Genomic DNA, 20544 nt, shown 5'->3' with positions numbered 1-20544 from the left:
TCCAATGTGCTCCTCAATAACAGGGACCAGGTTGAATTCTCCAAGTTCCTAATAGTTATCCTAGCTAGAGACATTTTCTCCCCAGAAGGGATTTGCAACAATAGGCTTTTCTCTTATGATTTTATTTCATATTGTGATTTAAAATTGTCCCACCTATCTGCACTATATGGTACCAACGACAACCTTACCTTTTCCCTCAGCTCAGGTATTGCTGAGTCATCTCCAGAACAAGGTATAGTGGAAGGACCAATTCCTACTCATATACATAGGTACTATGTCTTCTTAACTCAGTCTGTCTCCCGCCCTCTTACTTAGCAGTACAAAGCAAGGAATGGGTAAGAGGGCTTTGTTGAGGTTTGCTTTAGAAAGAAGACTTGGCCACTGGACTGTCAACCTCACCACACCTAATGGCAAACTTCTATCTGTCCCATCCTTCTCCCAGGGAGAACCGGAGGTGATGTTGAGGTTTTCTATCAAGGATATTCACACGGCTATGAGCAGGAGTCAAAAAGGGAGAAGATGGGTAATTAAGGTGTGGTTTCTCCCAGCTGACACCCTGAGTCTGAGGATGGTCAGGACTTTTTATCTAAGAATTGATGTTCTTGCCACTGGCAGTTTTATAGCTGCGATGGTACTTAACTGCATGTAAAACTTTGATGGAGCTTCACAGGTGAAGGATGGAGTCCAGTCAGTCTTGACAAAAAGACACAGTATTTAAAAATAGGATCTTAAAATAATAAACTTGGTAATAGTAAATGAAACTTGAAAAGGGCCCCCTGACAAGAATGATGCAGGAATGCATATGGACAGGTGGTCAGTAGTCTCCACTGAGTCAAAGTTCCACAACATTGCAAAGGGTGTAGCATCTCCTTTTGAGTTCTGGACGTGTCTTAGAAAACCAGGGTCCACAGTGCAGAAAGCTGGTCTAGCTACAGGGGAAAGCAGGGAGAATCTTGTTAGTGGGCAAGAAGGCAGATGGACAGGGCAGGAATATAGGTGAAAAACACATACTTATGGATGACTTCCTTTTACAGCGGATTCCACCACTACAAATATAAAAGTAGCTGTGGGTGAGAGGGAGATGAGTAATGACCCATGGAGCTATCTAGCAATACGCAATGTGTCCACTTTTTTTTTTTTTTTACATCTTTATTGGAGTATAATTGCTTTACAATGGTGTGTTAGAGTCTGCTTTATAACAAAGTGAATCAGTTATACATATACATGTTCCCATATCTCCTCCCTGTTGCATCTCCGTCCCTCCCACCTTCCCTATCCCACCCATCCAGGTGGTCACAAAGCACCGAGCTGATCTCCCTGTGCTATGTGGCTGCTTCCCACTAGCTATCTGTTTTACGTTTGGAGTGTATATATGTCCATGCCACTCTCTCACTTTGTTACAGCTTACCCTTCCCCCTCCCCATATCCTCAACTCCATGCTCTAGTAGGTCTGTGTCTTTATTCCCATCTTACCCCTAGGTTCTTCATGACATTTTTTCCCCCTAATACTCCATATATATGTGTTAGCATATGGTATTTGTCTTTCTCTTTCTGACTTACTTCACTCTGTATGACAGACTCTAGGTCCATTCACCTCACTACAAATAACTCAATTTCGTTTCTTATTTTGGCTGAGTAATATTCCATTGTATAAATGTCCCACATCTTCTTTATCCATTAATCTGGTGATGGACAGTTAAGTTGCTTCCATCTCCTGGCTATTGTAAATAGAGCTGCAATTAACATTTTGGTACATGACTCTTTTTGAATTATGGTTTTCTCAGGGTATATGCCCAGTAGTGGGATTGCTGGTATATATGGTAGTTCTATTTGTAGTTTTTTAAGGAACCTCCATACTGTCCTCCATAGTGGCTATGCCAATTCACATTCCCACCAGCAGTGCAAGAGTGTTCCCTTTTCTCCACACCCTCTCCAGCATTTATTGTTTCTAGAATTTTTGATGATGGTCATTCTGACCGGTGTGAGATGATATCTCATTGTAGTTTTGATTCGAATTTCTCTAATGATTAATGATGTTGAGAATTCTTTCATGTGCTTGTTAGTAATCTGTATATCTTCTTTGGAGAAATGTCTATTTAGGTCTTCTGTCCATTTTTGGATTGGGTTGTTTGTTTTTTTGTTATTGAGCTGCTTATAAATTTTGGAGATAAATCCTTTGTCAGTTGCTTCATTTGCAAAGATTTTCTCCCATTCTGAGGGTTGTCTTTTGGTCTTGTTTATGGTTTCCTTTGCTGTGCAAAAGCTTTGAAGTTTCATTAGGTCCCATTTGTTTATTTTTGTTTTTATTTCCATTTCTCTAGGAGGTGTGTCAAAAAGGATCTTGCTGTGATTTATGTCATAGAGGGTTCTGCCTAGGTTTTCCTTTAAGAGTTTGATAGTGTCTGGCCTTATATTTAGGTCTTTAATCCAATTTCAGCTTATTTTTGTGTATGGTGTTAGGGAGTGTTCTAATTTAATACTTTTACATGTACCTGTCCAGTTTTCCTAGCACCACTTATTGAAGAGGCTATCCATTTTCCACTGTACACTCCTGCCTCCTTTATCAAAGATAAGGTGACCATATATATGTGTGTGGGTTTATATCTGAACCTTCTATCCTCTTCCATTGATCTATATTTCTGATTTTGTGCCAGTACCATACTGTCTTGATTACTGTAGCTTTGTACTATAGTCTGAAGTCAGGGAGCCTGATTCCTCCAGCTCCGTATTTTGTTGTCAAGATTACTTTAGCTATTCGGGGTCTTTTGTGTTTCCATACAAATTGTGAAATTTTTTTGTTCTAGTTCTTTGAAAACTGCCATTGGTAGTTTGATAGGGATTGCATTGAATCTATAGATTGCTTTGGGTAGTAGAGTCATTTTCACAATGTTGATTCTTCCCATCCAAGAACATGGTATATTTCTCCATCTATTTGTATCATCTTTAATTTCTTTCATCAATATCTTATAATTTTCCACATACAGGTCTTTTGTCTCCATAGGTAGGTTCATACCTAGATATTTTATTCTTTTTGTTGCAATGGTAAATGGGAGTGTTTTCTGAATTTCACGTTCAGATATTTCATCATTAGTGTATAGGAATGCCAGAGATTTCTGTGCATTAATTTTATATCCTGCTACTTTACCAATTCATTGATTAGCTCTATTAGTTTTCTGGTAGAATCTTTAGGATTCTCTATGTAGAGTATCATGTCATCGGCAAACAGTGACAATATTATTTCCTCTTTTTTGATCTGGTTTCCATTTATTTCTTTTTCCTCTCTGATTGTTGTGGCTAAAACTTCCAAAACTATGTTGAATAAGTGTGGTGACAGTGGGCAACCTTGTCTTCTTCCTGATCTTATAGGAAATCGTTTCAGTTTTTCACCATTGAGGACGATGTTGGCTGTGGGTTTGTCATATATGGCCTTCTTTATGTTGAGGAAACTTACCTCTGTGCCTACTTCCTGCAGTGTTCTTATCATAAATAGGTATTGAATTTTGTCGAAAGCTTTCTCTGCATCTATTGAGATTATCATATGGTTTTTCTCCTTCAATTGTTAATATGGTATATGACGTTGGTTGATTCGCATATATTGAAGAATTCTTGCATTCCTAGAATAAACCCCACTTGATCATAGTGTATCATCCTTTTAATGTGCTGTGGGATTCTGTTTGCTAGTATTTTGTTGAGAATTTTTGCATTTATGTTCGTCAGTGATATTGGCCTGTACTAATCTTTCTTTGTGACATCTTTGTCCGGTTTTGGTATCAGGGTCATGGTGGCCTCGTAGAACGTGTTTGGAAATGTTCCTACCTCTGCTATATTCTGGAAGAGTTTGAGAAGGATAGGTGTTAGCTCTTCTCTAAATGTTTGATAGAATTCGCCTGAGAAGCCATCTGGTCCTGGGCTTTTGTTTGTTGGAAGATTTTTAATCACAGTTTCAAGTTCAGTGCTTGTGATTGGTCTGTTCATATTTTCTATTTCTTCCTGTTTCAGTCTTTGCACGTTGTGCATTTCTAAGAATTTGTCCATTTCTTCCAGGTTGTCCATATTATTGGCATAGGGTTGCTTGCAGTAATCTCTCATGATCTTTTGTATATCTGCAGTGTCAGTTGTTACTTCTCCTTTCTCATTTCTATTTCTATTGATTTGAATCTTCTCCCTTTTTTTCTTGACGAGTCTGACTAATGGTTTATCAATTTTGCTTATCTTCTCAAAGAACCATCTTTTAGTTTTATGGATCTTTGCTATCGTTTCCTTCATTTCTTTTTCATTTATTTCTGATCTGATCTTTATGATTTCTTCCCTTCTGCAACCTCTGGGGTTTTTTTGTTCTTCTTTCTCTTATTGATTTAGGTGCAAGTTTGGGTTGTTTATTTGAGATGTTTCCTGTTTCTTAAGGTAGGATTGTATTGCTATAAACTTCCCTCTTAGAACGGCTTTTGCTGCATCCCATAGGTTTTGGGTCGTCGTGTCTCCATTGTCATTTGTTTCTAGGTATTTTTTGATTTCCTCTTTGATTTCTCCACTGATCACTTCGTTATTAAGTAGTGTATTCTTTAGCCTCCATGTTTTTGTATTTTATGCAGATCTTTTCCTGTAATTGCTATCTAGTCTCATAGCATTGTGGTCAGAAAAGATACTTGATACAATTTCAATTTTCTTAAATTTACCAGGACTTGATTTATGACCCAAGATATGATCTATCCTGGAGAATATTCCATGTGCATTTGAGGAAAATGTGTATTCTGTTGTTTTAGGATGGAATGTCCTATAAATATCAATTAAGTCCATCTTGTTTAATGTATCATTTAATGCCTGTGTTTCCTTATTTATTTTCATTTTGGATGATCAGTCCATTGGTGAAAGTGGGGTGTTAAAGTCCCCTACTATGAATGTGTTACTGTCAATTTCCCTTCTTATGGCTGTTAGTGTGTGCCTTATGTATTGAGGTGCTCCTATGTTTGGTGCATAAATATTTACAATTGTTATATCTTCTTCTTGGATCGATCACTGGATCATTATGTACTGTCCTTCTTTGTCTCTTTTAATAGTCTTTATTTTAAAGTCTATTTTTGTCTGCTATGAGAATTGCTACTCCAGCTTTCTTTTGATTGACATTTGCATGGAATACCTTTTCCCATCCCCTCACTTTCAGTCTGTATGTGTCTCTAGGTCTGAAGTGGGTCTCCTGTAGACAGCATATATATGGGTCTTGTTTTTGTATCCATTCAGCCACTCTGTGTCTTTTGGTGTGAACATTTAATCCATTTACATTTAAAGTAGTTATCGATATGTATGTTCCCATTTCCATTTCTTAATTGTTTGTTATTGTAGGTCTTTTCCTTGTCTTGTATTTCTTGCCTAGAGAAGTTCCTTTAGCATTTGTTGTAAAGCTGGTTTTGTTGTGCTGAACTCTCTCAGTTTTTGCTTGTCTGTAAAGCTTTTAATTTCTCCATCAAATCTGAATGAGATCTTTGCTGGGTAGAGTAATCTTGGTTGTAGGTTTTTCTCCTTCATCACTTTAAGTATGTCCTGCCACTCCCTTCTGGCTTGCAGAGTTTCTGCTGAAAAATCCGCTGTTAACCTGATGGGGATTCCCTTGTGTGTTATTTGGTTTTTTTTCCCTTGCTGCTTTTAATATGTTTTCTTTGTATTTAATTTTTGACAGTTTGATTAATATGTGTCCTGTCGTGTTTCCCCTTGGATTTATCCTCGATGGAACTCTCTGTGCTTCCTGGATTTGATTAACTATTTCATTCCCCATATTATGGAAGTTTTTAGCTATAATCTCTTCAGATATTTTCTCAGTTCCTTTCTTTTTCTCTTCTTCTTCTGGGACCCCTATAATTCGAATGTTGGTGTGTGTAATGTTGTCCCAGAGGTCCCTGAGACTGTCTGCAATTCTATTCATTCTTTTTCTTTATTCTGCTCTGCAGTAGTTATTTCCACTACTTTATCTTCCAGGTCACTTATCCATTCTCCTGCCTCAGTTATTCTGCTATTGATCCCTTCTAGAGTATTTTTAACTTAATTTATTGTGTTTTTCATCATTGCTTGTTTCTTCTTTAGTTCTTCTAGATCTTTGTTAAATGTTTCTTGCATTTTCTCTATTCTATTTCACAGATTTTGGATCATCTTTACTATCATTATTCTGAATTCTTTTTCAGGTAGACTGCCTATTTTCTCTTCATTTGTTAGGTCCGGTGGGTTTTTACCTTGCACCTTCATCTACTGTTTTTCTGTCTTCTCATTTTGCTTATCTTCCTGTGTTTGGGGTTTCCTCTTTTCAGGTTGACGGTTCATATTTCCCATTGTATTTGGTGTCTCCCCCCAGTGGCTAAAGTTGGTTCAGTAGGTTGTGTTGGCCTCCTGGTGGAGGGGACTAGTGCCTGCTTTCCCGTGGATGAGTCTGTATCTTGTGTTTCTGGTGGGTAGGTCCACGTCTGGTGGTGTGTTTTGGGGTGTCTGTGGACTTATTATGATTTTAGGCAGCCTGTCTGCTAATGGGTGGGGTTGTGTTCCTGTCTTGCTAGCTGTTTGGCATAGGGTGTCCAGCACTGTAGCTTGCTGGTCGTTGAGTGAAGCTGGGTGTTGGTGTTGAGATGGAGATCTCTGGGAGATTTTTGCCGTTTTATATTATGTGGAGCTGGGAGGTCTGTTGTGGACCTGTCCTGAAATTGGCTCTCCCACCTCAGAGGCACAGCCCTGATACCTGGCTGGAGCACCAAGAACCTGTCCTCCACACGGCTCAGAAAAAAAGGGAGAAAAAATAGAAAGAAAGAAAGAAAGAGAGAGAGAGAGAGAAAGAAAGAAAGGAAGAAAGGGGATAAAATAAAATAAGATAAAATAAAATAAATGTATTAAAATACAAAAATAATTATTAAGAAAAAAATTTTTAAGTGAAAAAAACAAAACAAAAACGGAAGGACAAATGGTGAAAGCAAAGCTATACAGACAAAATCTTACACAGAAGCATATACATACACACAAAAAGAGGAAAAGGGGAAAAAGTCATAAATCTTGCTCCCAAAGTCCACCTCCTCAATTTGGGATGATTCGTTGTCTATTCAGGTATTCCACAGATGCAGGGTACATCAAGCTGATTGTGGAGCTTTAATCCACTGCTTCTGAGGCTGCTGGGAGAGATTTCCCTTTCTCTTCTTTGTTCTCACAGCTCACAGGGGCTCAGCTTCGGATTTGGCCCCGCCTCTGCGTGTAGGTCGCAGGAGGGCGTCTGTTCTTAGCTCAGACAGGACGGGGTTAAAGGAGCCGCGGATTCTGGGTCTCTGGCTCACTCAGGCCAGGGGAGGGAGGGGCACGGAGTGCTGGGCGGGCCTGCGGCGGCAGAGGCCAGCGGGACGTTGCACCAGCCTGCGGCGCGCCGTGCGTTCTCCCGGGGAAGTTGTCCCTGGATCCCGGGACGCTGGCAGTGGCAGGCTACACGGGCTCCCGGAAAGTGGGTGTGGATAGTAACCTGTGCTTGCACACAGGCTTTTTGGTGGCGGCAGCAGCAGCCTTAGCGTCTCATGCCCGTCTCTGGGGTCCGCGCTGTTAGCCGCGGCTCGCGCGCCTCTGGAGCTCCTTTAAGCAGCGCTCTTAAACCCCTCTCCTCGTGCAGCAGGAAACAAAGAGGCAAGAAAAAGTCTCTTGCCTCTTCGGCAGGTCCAGACTTTTCCCCGGACTCCCTCCTGGCTAGCCGTGGTGCACTAACCCCTGCAGGCTGTGTTCACGCCGCCAACCCCAGTCCCCTCCCTGTGCTCCGACAGAAGCCCGAGCCTCAGCTCCCAGCCGCACCCACCCGGGCCGGTGAGCAGACCAGCCTCTCGCGCTGGTGAGTGCCAGTCAGCACCGACACTCTGTGCGGGAACCTCCCCGCTTTGCCCTCCGCACCCGTTGCTGTGCTCTCTTCCGCGGCCCCGAAGCTCCCCGCTCCACCTTCCGCAGTCTCCGCCCGCAAAGGGGCTCCTAGTGTGTGGAAGCCTTTCCTCCCTCACAGCTCCCTCCCACTGGTGCAGGTCCTGTCCCTATCCTTTTGTCTCTTGTTTTTTCTTTTTTTCTTCTGCCCTACCCAGGTACGTGGGGACTTTCTTGCCTTTTGGGAGGTCTGAGGTCTTCTGCCAGCGTTCAGTAGGTGTTCTGTAGGAGTTGTGTCACGTGTAGATGTATTTCTGGTGTATCTGTGGGGAGGATGGTGATCTCTGCGTCTTACTCTTCCACCATCTTCCTCAACTCCCCCTCTATTTCTTTTTAAACAGAGAGGACAAAGGAAAAAATTGCAAACCAATGATTTACCAGAACAGTTGGATTTAATCTTTTCTCATAAGCTTGGATGTGAGGTGAATTCCATGCTGGTGCGGAGAGGCTGAGCCTTTTGTATTATCACCTGAACCTACAGAGCTAAAGAAAGGCTGGTCTTTCTCACAGACAACAGGGTACAGGCCTTTGACCAAAGAAGGATATGACACACTCGGATTAATAACTCTTTATTAAGAATTCCAACTCCAAACATTAGAAAGCAGCAACAACAACAACAAAAAGTTCTCAGAAGAACTTAAGGCTCAGCGTTGGCCACAACTATGAGAGAAACGGAAATAGATTGACTTGACTGAGAATGAGGTAGGTGGGTGTAGAGGGGATCAGCGAATGGTGTATCGTACATAGGGGACCTCCACACCCTCGCCGCTCTCGTCGTTGCAGCACAGCTCAAGCACCAGTGCTTGAATGTGGTGTCCCAGCTTTTGCTTTGATACTCGTCTCACTATTGCTGTCATCCTGGGGTGAGGAAAAAGAGGGTCAGGGAAGTAGAAAGAGAGGAAAGGACTTACAGAGACAACTAAAGTAAGGAGAACAGTGAATATGAGTCGCATAGCTAGCTGATGCTTCCCACCCCAAGCAGGACCTGTTTCTGCCTTCCCACTGGCCCGACTCACGGCTGATCCAACTGTTCCTTGAGCTTGCTTGCTGTCATGAAAAAGGAGTAGAGCATGGATCTACCTTGGCACAGCATGGTGATCTCTAACTTGTGCTCTGTCTGAAGAGGGTGGAAAGGAGGAGGGGCAACAGTGTCACTGGGATGGACAGTACCAGTAACCTGGGCAACCAACACCACAGGTGCAGTGAGTCAAAGGGCCTTACCTTAAAGTAGTCAAGGAACTGCTTGAGGGTCATCTCTTCACCATTAGGCTGCAGCCCCTGTACCTCAAAGCGATCCCACAATGTCCACTGCTGGTTATAGTACTGTGGGACAAAGCACAGAGTAAAGCACAAAGAGTAAAACGGGAGCAAGCCCAGATCATATGCTCCTCTTTATTTCACAAACATGCCAGTTCCATTCCTACTTTGCACAGGTTCAACCAATGAACAAAGGATACACAAAATTAAAGAAAGCCTCTCACCTGGTATGATGAAAACCAGAGCCAGTTCTACGGAGATAAGATACACACAACCTCTACACACACACACACACACACACACACACACACACACACACACACACACACACACACACACACACACACACACACACACACACACACACACACACACACACGTCCTAAGGCAATAAGACAGATAACAAGAAAAAGACAGGAGAAAAGTGAGAAACAAAGCTCAATTACTTACCATGTCCATTCCACTCACCCTGATATCCCAAGGCCGGAACAGAAACTGTCGATTCAGATTGGATTTTTCTATGGTGTCCATGTCTGTAATGGTGACTGCCCCGCCCTCCCCGCAGCCTAGCCCAATCATGGCAAAGTTCTTGAGCAGCTCACAGCCAACGGCCCCCACACCCACCTGGGAGGTGGCCAAGAAGAGAGGCAGAAGATGGTTAGGGTCACTGGCCTAACAAAGCCACTCACCAGTCCTCACTCCCCCTGGAGACGGCAAGAGGGGGTAAGAGGATCTACTACTGCATATTTAAGTCCCAGGGTCATAAAAATCCATGGTCATCTAAGGAAAGAGGCACAAGACTGGGGAATAAAGGACCTGGTATGAAGAAAATGGAGAAAGGGATGAGATGAGGGTACAACCAAACACCCTCCCTTGTAAGCCAAGAGGAGACTCCAGAAGAGGTGGCCAGAGGCTAGGGGACATAAAGGTAGCTTTTGACCAAAAGGATCTCTCAGCAAGAAGTATCTCTGCTTGCCCAGCTTCTCTTGCAGGCCGGAGCCAAATACAGCCACCTGCCCATCATAACGGTTCTGGCACTGAGTCATGTGAAGAGAAGAGAGGGTTAGAGAAAAGGCACCTTAAAAAGAACCACAATAATGCCTTCTCCATGGGCCCCAATCACATACTGGAAGGCACGTGTCCTCTGTAAAGGCCTCTTGGTCCTCAGGGAGACACTCAATGGCATCAAAGTACAGCCACTGCATAACAGGCATAAACTTTCCAGAGCAGGCCTGAGGAGGGGGTAAGAAAGAGGAAGTGATCACTGGTTAATCAGACCTGGACAGCAAGCAGCAGGGCCAGGAAGGAACCTGGCCCACTCCCAGCACTGTCCTTCTCCACTCGCACTGACCTTCATAACCTCCTGGGCAGCCACGCCCCCAATGAAGGAATTTATGAGTGCCAGATCCCCAGCAGCCACGTAAGCCAGCTTCCGGATGAGGTCTTCATCCAGACTCTTTTGCTGCACTGCTGGCAGAGCTCGAGCATTCACAGCCTGTGCTAGGGTCACCAGTTCCGTTGCATCCTCCTGGAAGGAGAAAAAGAACAATCACACCGCTGTGGGGAGAGGGAGAGGTAGAAAAACTAAATAGATGAAGAGGCATAGTGGAGCTTTGGTTCAAGGACCTGGCTGGCTTGCCCACCCATCTACCTCATTGTGGGGCCGAGGGGGCTGGCCATGCTGGGCACAGAACTGGTGCAGGGCCTGGAAGCCAATGTGCAGCTGAGGAGGGCGAGAATACTTGGCAAAATCTGTTATCACGAAGTCTGGCTCTGCCAGTGAGGTGGGCAAGGATTTCTTTGGAGAGCAAGATATCAGAATGAAAAAAGTAAAAAACGTAGAGATGCCTGGAACCCTACAGCACACCCTCCTGCTCATACTCACAAAGCTTATCTCCTTAGTTACTTTGATCTGACTGACAACGCCTCCACAGACATAGTCAGAGAAATTGGAGGTATCACAGATACTAAAAGTGTAGGGACCTGGGGGATGAACAGAATGAAGGGTTATCTGTCAATTCATTCCTTCCCAAGACCAACAGCACTATCAAAACAGGAATGGGAAAACCTCCCACTCCCTTCCTCCCCTAACCCCCTCCCCCATACAGTGGGAGTTTGGAGTTAACAGATGTAAGCTATTATATACAGAATGGATAAACAACAAGGTCCTACTGTAGAGCACGGAACTCTGTTCAGTATCCTGAGATAAACCATCATGGAAAAGAATATGAAAAAGAATGTATATATAGATAACTGAGTCCCTTTGCTGTAAAGCAAAAAGTAACACAACATTAAACATTAAATCAACTATCCTTCAACTAAGAAATATAAATAAGGTATAGTACATCATAAAAAAAACAACAAAAACACAACGCTGATTTCTTCAGACAGCACAGGTACCCTATGTCTAAATGCCACTCTAGAGAAAAAGAAGTAAGCCCTGAAAGGATCCAATGGCAGCTACATAATTTCTCTAGAACAAACTCAAAAATAGTAAAGGAACACAAAACACAACTCCAAAAAACTAACATTCACAATTACCTTCCATCCATCAAAACTTACCAGAACACGGATCTGTGGCTTTAGTTTTCATCAAATTTGTAAATTTTTGGCCATTATTTCTTCAAAACCTCTTTCGGCCCACCCCTTTGTTGGGAATTTCTTTGACATGTGAAATATATTTATAATAGTTGTTTTAATGTTCTTGACCAGTGCTCTGACATAACAGATGTGATTAACAAAATTAACACACAAGAAAAAATCAGGAGATTTAACAAAGTAGAAGAAACTATCCGAAATACAACGAAGAGTGGGAGAAAAAGACAAAAGAGTCAAGTGGCTTAATATACATGTAATTCGAGTTCTGGAAAGAGATAATGGGGTGGCAGTGAGCTGCGAAAGTAATATTTTCAAAAAAAATTATGGCCAGAAATTTTCCCAATTTGATAAAACTATAAACCCATAGTTAATATAAATTTAATAACTGCAAAAGAGACATGGAGAAAACTATACTAATGTATATCATAATCCCATTGATTAAGATCAGTGATAGAGAAAATAAGCACATTAGATACAGAAAAACAAGGATAAGAATAGTAGACTTCCTGTGGAAAATAAGGCAGGAAAGACAATAGAGCAGTATCTTTAAAGCAATGAAATCTAAAATGCTACACTCTGTAAAAACAACTTTCAAAAACACAGGCAAAATGAGATTTCAAGCATTAAAAAGCTAAAAGAATCACCACCAGCAGATCCCATTCCACAACATACATTAAAGGCTTTCTTTGGCAGAAGAAAAATGGCATCAGATGCAAATGTAGAGCCACAGAAAAGTATACTGGAAATGGTGATTATGTGGGTAAAAACAAACTTTCTTAAATCTTTTCAACAATATAACTGTGAAGTCAAAAATAATGTATTGAGAAGTTTATGGCATACACAAAATATACGACGACAGCAAATGGTGAACCAGAAAGTGGAAATATTTTGTTGTAAGTTTTTCTTTAATATGTGCGGTGATGAAGTATTACTTAGAGATTGTTATACTATACATTCTAAAACGGTTTAAAGAAAGAAAGAGATATAGTCAATGGGCCAAAAAATAATAATGGAATCAAATACTAGTGGTATAAACCTTTTCTGCCTGTAGCTCAGTTCACATGTCTTTATTAAGGCTACCTGGACACATCTCTTCTAAGTCCCAAGTCAGATTTCAGAGAGGCATCTCCTCTTGGACTTTGGTACAAGTCAAGACTACAGATATGTGTCACCTCTTGGGCTGTGGGTCAGCCCACACCACAGGGACAATTCTCTCTTTGATCTGGGCAACCATTTCTTGCCCCACCAGTCTTGGCATACCCAGGACTTCGATCTCTAGGGGAGAGATGCCATTGAGTTCATTCATGCCCTGAACTTCCATGAAGGAGACGAAGTCACCGCTCTCAAACCCGTGTCAGGCCTCATCCAGGCAGGTTACAACACCAGGGTTGTCCTGGTTGGAAGAGAAGTAAAGAAAGCCTCAGAGGTAGGATCAGGGTACCAGGAGCATAAAGGAGGACTATGGCTACCCACATGCCTGCCAGAACCCCTGGGGCCAATCTCCTTACCTTGGTAACCATAGAAATCATAGCACTGAGAGGCTGCTCCCCATTGGAATCCGTCAGGATCATCTCCTCTCCAAAGTCACAGAACAACTGCCTGTAAAAGGACACAACAGGACTGGTGCCTGAGACCCTTAGACATAGTGAATACTTCCTAAGAAAGCTTAGCCATCACTGCCCACAATCAGTGCTCGTGCCAACTGGGGAGAGGTGAACATGGAGAATGGAAAACCTGGTGGGCTGAGAGTAGCATTACAGCACTGGGAACCAGGGGGTCTTAGCCTGGGGCCTGGGAGGAGCTGGGGATAAAGGCAGAAGCAGGCACTCACCCAAACAGACCCCGAGTGTCTGCCACGACCAGCTTGATTCCACGGCTGTGACAAACCTCACCCACCCGCAGCTGGTCCTCCAAAGGAGAGTCGGTAAGGACCACCACCTGTAACAAGAAGGAAGCTCATGCAAAGGGACTGGCATTGGGGTGAAGGGAAATAAGAAAATAAAGGAGAAAGGCAGGCCAGGGGTTGGCAGAATGTCAGGACTAAAGCTTACTGGTTCAGACCTTTTCTACAAATATTTACAAAGTATGCATGTCATACTCAGTGAGGGTAAAACTCAATGAAGAGAAATATGAAACCCCACACTATGACAAGAAAAGTAAAGCAGTATTAGGAGGACGGAATTTGAAGACCAACTAATTCACTTATTTGAAAAACACCCATTCCTGCCTGCCTACAACCCTGCATGTCCTGGGAGTCAAACAACGGGTCACAGTCTGTTCCCAGTTAAAGTTTGGGTTTATCCCCAAATCCTACACTCATCTGCTTCAATTCTCAAATAAAACAAAACAGAACAAAGCAAAGCCTGCTCAGCGATGATTTGTAGGGAATCTTTGAATTCCCTTCCTTATTCACCAGGATAAGTTCCTACTGCTGCATCAGGAGTTCCAGTGCCCAAGTTCTCTGGGAAACCCCAGGGCAAGCACCCACAGGGCTGGTCCATTAAATAAATACTGAGCAAACCAACCAGGAAAAGGATCTGAGAGTGTAAGTCAGGAGGCAGGGTGATGCTGCAACGTACCTGGAAACCACTAAGGAAGTCATCAACAAGGGCCCCAGTGTAGGTGGTGACGGGCACATAGCTGTTGAGTTCAGCAAGGTGGGGCTGTGATGCCTCAGCCCGGTTCTTACCGATGTCCTCCTCCCTTAGGCAGAACTACAAGGAGGTACAAGAAGGAAAGAAGTGAAGTGAATGCAGACACCAGGGGGTTTGGTGCTTGGGCAAGGGGAAGGGATCCAGGAACAGGTACCTGGGATGAGAGGTCAGCCCACTGGGCAGTGCCCTGGTCATGGAGGGTGACGCTTTGACCCCACCAAGGATGATGTTCTTCGCAATCTCCACCCCTAGGTCCCGAAGGCCCGACACCAGCACAGTGGAAGTCTGGAGATGCTTCATAGCCTCATGGCCCAGGACATACCTGCCAGATTTGAAGGAGACTCTAGGTCAGGGCTTGGCCCACCCAACTCTATCCTCTCTGTGCCCCCCTCCTGCTTCGCATTCCCAGGCTCAGCCATACTCACAGCTGCCGGGAGTAAAGACCCTCATCTATGTCTGTTGCACTGCCTGTTTTTGGCATTCCCTAGGAATGGAGGGGAAAAGAGTTTCAGCAAGACAGCAAAAAAAAAAAAAAAAAAAAAAAAACGCTTAAATAAGAGGTACTTTCCCACCAACCACAATACCATCCCACCTCCAAGATTTAGGGAAAAGACACTCACGTTGGTCGGTTCTGATGGCACTTTGAACATTACAGAACACGCAGAAGGGCAATCAGAACTTGCTTTTGGATCAGGCCCAGACATACAACGTTTCTTCAATAGTGGCAAAGTGGACATCTTTAGACAAAGGAGCCAGATACGGGGAGGCTTTTCTCTTTTGTTAGTGGTAACTCTGGTGGAGAGAAAGACTTAAGTACTAGCATCCTCATTTCAAGAACGGAAACATGAAGACATGCTAGGTACTAGAGCTACTCTGAGAGGGAGGAAAGAGGAGGCTGAGCTCAGACAGTTCCTTTTCCCTAGGAATGGAGGATAAAAAGTTTCAGGAAGATAACAGACTAAAAGACTGAGTGAGCAGACACTGGCTAGATTGAGAAGTCTGGCTGGGCTTCTGTGACTAATGATGCAGAGCACCATGCAGGCTGAACAGATGCTGAGAAGGGGATCTAGTATGATGGAAGTGTGCTGGGGGAGGGGTTGTATGATAACGATATAGGGGCCTATGAGGCTGAAAGCAGAAGTTGAGGGCTTGTGAATGAAGATATTGGCAACTGGAAAGGCCCTAGGGGAGACTATAAGGCAAGATGTGGAGTAACAGGATCTTAAAAGAAGGTGGGAAAACCTGTTTGCTTTTGAATGCACAGGTAGAGCCCTGGGCAAGACTGTGAAGGTGAGTCTCTGATAGGGCTGGTGAGAACCAAAATTTGAAAGGGTCTATCAAATACTGGTGCAGGGAAGGATGTCTGCCAGATTATGTATCTGAAGAATTCCTACCTGGTATCTGGTCCCCCGGGAGCTTCTGAGAGAAGATACTTGGGATTATCTGCAAAGAATTCTGAGACGATGAAGAGGGGGGTATTTTCTAACAGCAGATATTGGGTTAGTAGTAAAGCATTTTAGTGAAGGACAAAGTTGGATTCGGAGGTGTTTCTGATGGAAAATTATAAAATGGAGTTTGGGAAGGTCGACGACTAAGTAGAAATGCTGGGTGTAGGAGCACTTATTGAAGATGCCATAGGAAGGAAGGTCTTCAACGGCACATAATAAAGGTCTATAAAGGGAAATGCTAAAACTATATATATATATATATATTTTAAGTAGAAATGCTGCGTACAGAGTGATCTCTGACAGATGAGACTACCTGGGTGAGATGTGAGGAAGGGGTCTCTGAGAACGAGTCAGGGTCTGTGGTATTCCAAGTGTTGTACTTTTTTAGCTCTGAAAGGTGATTAGGAGGAGGAAAAAAGGGAGTGAAGTGTGAGTAAAGATGTTAAGAGAAAGGTCTCTTTTAGGGAAATGAGAGGGAAACAGACATTGTCAGGGCTCCGGTTCCTCTTGGAAGCTGTGAGGATAGTAATTTTGGTTTAAGGTCTTCAATGTAATACACTGACTGGGAATATTGAACCTGGTGCTATAACAAGCTAGACCTGTGAAGGAATAAGGTTCTTGGCTAGAATTGTTGGACCCGAGGCTCTAAAGGTAGGAACTGGGCCTCCGGATCCCTGAGGTCAAATTTCAGAACACAGGCAAGACAGAGTAACATCGGCTCCGCCCCAGCATCCGCCCCAATGCCGCCTCTCCAGCCCAGTTAGCCACCTCCAAGACCCTCCCGAAAAGCCTGCCCGGGGAGAGGTGCCGAGAAAGGCCGTTTGTTACAAATGCCCGTTCCCAGGGTCGCTCCGCCGCCAACTCCATGTGGAGCCGACGCCAAGCCCGGCCGCCGCCCTCTTTTTACTCCTCCTCCCCCGCCGGCTGGCTGGAGGAGAGCTGCGGCCGCCGCAGGCTTACCCTCTTCCACTGACCACGCCTCCTTTACCTCAACCGCCGACATAAAATGGCGGCCGCTGAGCCGGAAGCCCAAACAAAAAGTTTGGTCCTGCTCGCCGTCGCACCGGTAGTGAATCACTGGTGACGTCAGCAGCCCCTGGGAGACTCATTACTGAGTTCTGCCGTGTGCTGACGGCAGAAGGAAGACAGCTCCACCTAGTGGCTGCATTCAGTAAAATGGGTATAAACTGAAACACGCGTAGTTACATCGCTGAATCACTGTGAGGGAAGACAGCAAGCTAGAGAAGTCAAGACTTTTGTTCTCGAATTACACAAGACACTAGGTGTTAAGGGACTTCCTGAGTAGAAGTCCGTGCCGAAAGAGACTTGCAACAGAGGCATATGAAAGCAAACGGGTGCTAAAGTTTCCCGGAACTGCTTATGATTCTTCTTAACAGCACATATTTTAAGCATTTAAAATTTCTACTCTGCCACCTGAGCGCTCTGATTTCCATTACTCACTCTTGAACTTAATAAGTGACTAGGGACCAATGCCTCACTGTCCTCTTCTATACAACTGTGATAACAGCAGCCGCCTGATATGGTCAATATGTTATGAAATTTGAAATATTATGTACATGGAAATAAGATAAAATGAATACTCACTATTGTGTAAAAAGTTTACAGCAATGCTGTCTATGCACTAGACACTAAATGTTAAGTTTAAATATTCACGTAATATTTATATATGAATACACATTTTTCCTATTAATATGAAATTGATTATGGGTGAAGATATACCCAGGCACCAGAGGAACTTCCATTTGGGGACATTATTTCATAATGAGGCCTTGAAACACCCTTCCACAGTGACCCTGAAAGCATAATGCTAATGTTGCCAGTGCCCATGAACTAAGAAAAACACAATACCAAGTCATCACAGGCACCACCATTTAACAAACCTCCTGATACACAGTAAGCACCCAATGCATTTCTATTGAATAATGATAAGATATGACATTAACTGATTGCTAATATACAGTACACCTGTGTCTTTGACATTTTGCCGCTGGCATGCTCAGAAAAACATCTGGTAGAGTACACTGTAAAAGGATCTGGTCCCATGCTTTTATTTGTGGAAATTCTGATTACGAATCCAACCTCTTTATTACAGGTCTATTCAGATTTTCTAGTTTTTTACTTCGTTTTAGTCACTCTGTTTTTCCACTAACTTGACTATTTCATATAGTCAAAAGTAATGTCCAAGCGAATTCCTAACAATTCTCTTTATTTCTGTATGGTTTCATAGCCATTTTATCTTATTCATTCAGGTTTCGCTAATGGAGTCGTCTCTCTCTCTCTCTCTCTCTTCATCAACCTAAGGTTTTTCAATTTTAATAATCTTGTCACAGAACCAACTTTGGGTTTTTGTTGACTTTCTTTATGCTTTTTCTATTTATATTATTTTATTTATTTTCATACTAACCTTTCACAAAGTGAAAGGTTATTTTCCTCTTTCACTTTGCTTTGGGTTAGACATTTTTTCCAGTTTCTGAACTCTTTCTTCCTTTTTATGTAGGCTTGCATATGTGTGTGTGTGTGTGTGTGTGTGTGTGTGTGTGTGTGTGTGTGTGTGTGGGTATATATATATATATATATTCCTCTGGGTTCTGCTTTTGCCAAATCCCATGTTTTGGTATGTTGTGTTTTCATTTTCATTCACTTCAGAGTATTTTCTAATATCCCTTGGACACTCTTTGACTCACTGATTACTTAGGAATATGTTGTTTAATTTCCACATATTTACAAGTTTTCACAATTTCCTCCCATTATTGATTTCCCATTATTCACTCCTTTATGGTCAGAGAACATATTTGGTGTGATTTAAATTATTGACACTTGTTTTATGGCCTAACGTGAAGTCTATCCTGGAGAACATTCCTAGTTAACTTGAAAAAAGAGTTTATTCTCCTGTTCTTGGTTGGAATGTTCTGTACATGTCTGTTAAGTCCACTCGGTTTATATTATAGTGTTGTTTAGGTCTTCTCTTCCCTTGGTGATCTTATGTTCTGTCATTTATTTGGATATACTGTTGAACCTATTTATTTCTCTCTCAAGTTTTGTCAGTTTTTGATTCAGGTATCTGGAACTTTTTTGTTAGGCGAGCATATGTTTATAATTCTTATGTATTTCAACAGATTTACCCCTTTATCAATAATATATTATTAATCTAATATAATAATATAGTAATATATGCTGTCATTTTTCTCAAAATTTTTTATTTAAAATCTGTTTTGTCTGCCATTAGTAGTCACTATAGCTCTTTTTTGGTTATTGTTTGCATGAAACTTTTCTTTGCAACTTTTTATTAAAATCTATTTGTTTCACTTTAAGGTTTGTCTCTTTGACAACATGTAGTTGGTCATGTGTTTAGAAAATCCATACTGCAATCTGCTTTTTAATTGGACATCTTCTAGTGTACCATTTTCATGGTTATTTGTTATTTCTTTTACTATATACATTTTAGAGTCATCTCATTAGTGGTTGCTCTGGAGTTAATTTGTTATAAATTAAACTGACAGTTTCTAACAACCTAGTTCAGATTAATACCAACTTAATTTCAAAATATGAATTTTTGCTTTTATGTAGTTTATCCCCCTTTTCCATGTGTTGTTTTTATCATAAATTACATCTTTATACACTTTATACATCAGAACCAATTAATAATTTTTTCCTATGGAGTTGTGTTTTAAATCTGGTAAGAGAAAAAAAGTAACTGCATTAGTTTACTATTTTTGCTGTAATATATCTCTGGAAATTCAGTGCTTTAAAGCATTACAAATTGTTCTCTTACAATCCTAATTGTTAGATGTCCCAAATCCATTTTACTTGTCTAAAGTCAACATGCTGGCAGGACTGTGTCCATCTGGAGGTTCTGCAGGGATAATATATTTCCTTGCCCTTTTTCTGCTTAGTGGTTGCCAGTATTCCTAGGCTAGTAACCCCTTCTACTATCTTCAAATACATCACTTCATTATCTACTTCTGTCATCACACTGGCTTCTCCTCTGACTCCAACATCTCTTGCATTCCTCTTATAGGAAATATTTTGATTAGATCCACCCAAGATAACCCAAGACAATTTCCCATCTGAAGACTCTAATTGGATCATGTATGCAAAGTTTTCTGCATAAAATAACATACATGTCCTGGGGATTAAAATGTGGGCATATTTTGGGACTATTATTCAGACTACAATCATACAAACAAAAAATTCGTTTAAATTATCCTCTGTATTTACCTATATAATTATTTTACTGATGTTCTTTCTTTCTCTCGATTTGAGTTAATATCAAAGGGTCTTTCAGGGCTTCCCTGGTGGCGTAGTCGTTGAGAGTCCGCCTGCCAATGCAGGGGACACGGGTTTGTGCCCCGATCCGGGAAGATCCCACATGCCACGGAGCGGCTGGACCGGTGAGCCGTGGCCGCTGAGCCTGCGCGTCCAGAGCCTATGCTCCGCAACGGGAGAAGTCACAACAGTGAGAGGCCCACGTACCGCAAAAAAAAAAAAAAAAAGGTCTTTCATTTCAGTATGGACTCCCTCCAGGAACTATCTCATCTTGTACGGCAGATAGTTAGCAATAAATCCTCTCCGTTTTTTGTTTATCTGGAATTGTCCTAATTTTGTCCTCATTTTCAAAAGATGGTTTTGCTGGATATAAAATTCTT

The 20544-nt window shown here is 42.3% G+C and overlaps 1 protein-coding gene across 1 annotated transcript; it reads right to left on the bottom strand.

The window, feature by feature from the left end:
• Positions 1-8473: 8473 nt before the first annotated feature.
• LOC307181074 (ubiquitin-like modifier-activating enzyme 1) lies at positions 8474-16894 on the bottom strand. Its single transcript, XM_079911850.1, is given in 19 exon segments — positions 8474-8778; positions 8937-9037; positions 9142-9243; positions 9646-9801; positions 9966-10214; positions 10305-10409; positions 10529-10705; positions 11063-11160; positions 13036-13129; positions 13133-13168; positions 13284-13374; positions 13607-13713; positions 14355-14489; positions 14584-14636; positions 14639-14751; positions 14855-14913; positions 15050-15221; positions 15824-15884; positions 16838-16894. Coding segments are annotated over 19 exon segments (2088 nt in total). The 5' UTR covers positions 16881-16894; the 3' UTR covers positions 8474-8642.
• Between the last annotated feature and the right edge of the window lie 3650 nt (positions 16895-20544).

Source organism: Stenella coeruleoalba, assembly GCF_951394435.1.
Source record: "Stenella coeruleoalba genome assembly, chromosome: Y".
In the NCBI taxonomy this organism is placed as follows: domain Eukaryota; kingdom Metazoa; phylum Chordata; class Mammalia; order Artiodactyla; family Delphinidae; genus Stenella; species Stenella coeruleoalba.
The sequence above is the reverse complement of the archived record's forward strand: the minus strand, read 5'-3'. Positions and strand labels throughout refer to the sequence as shown.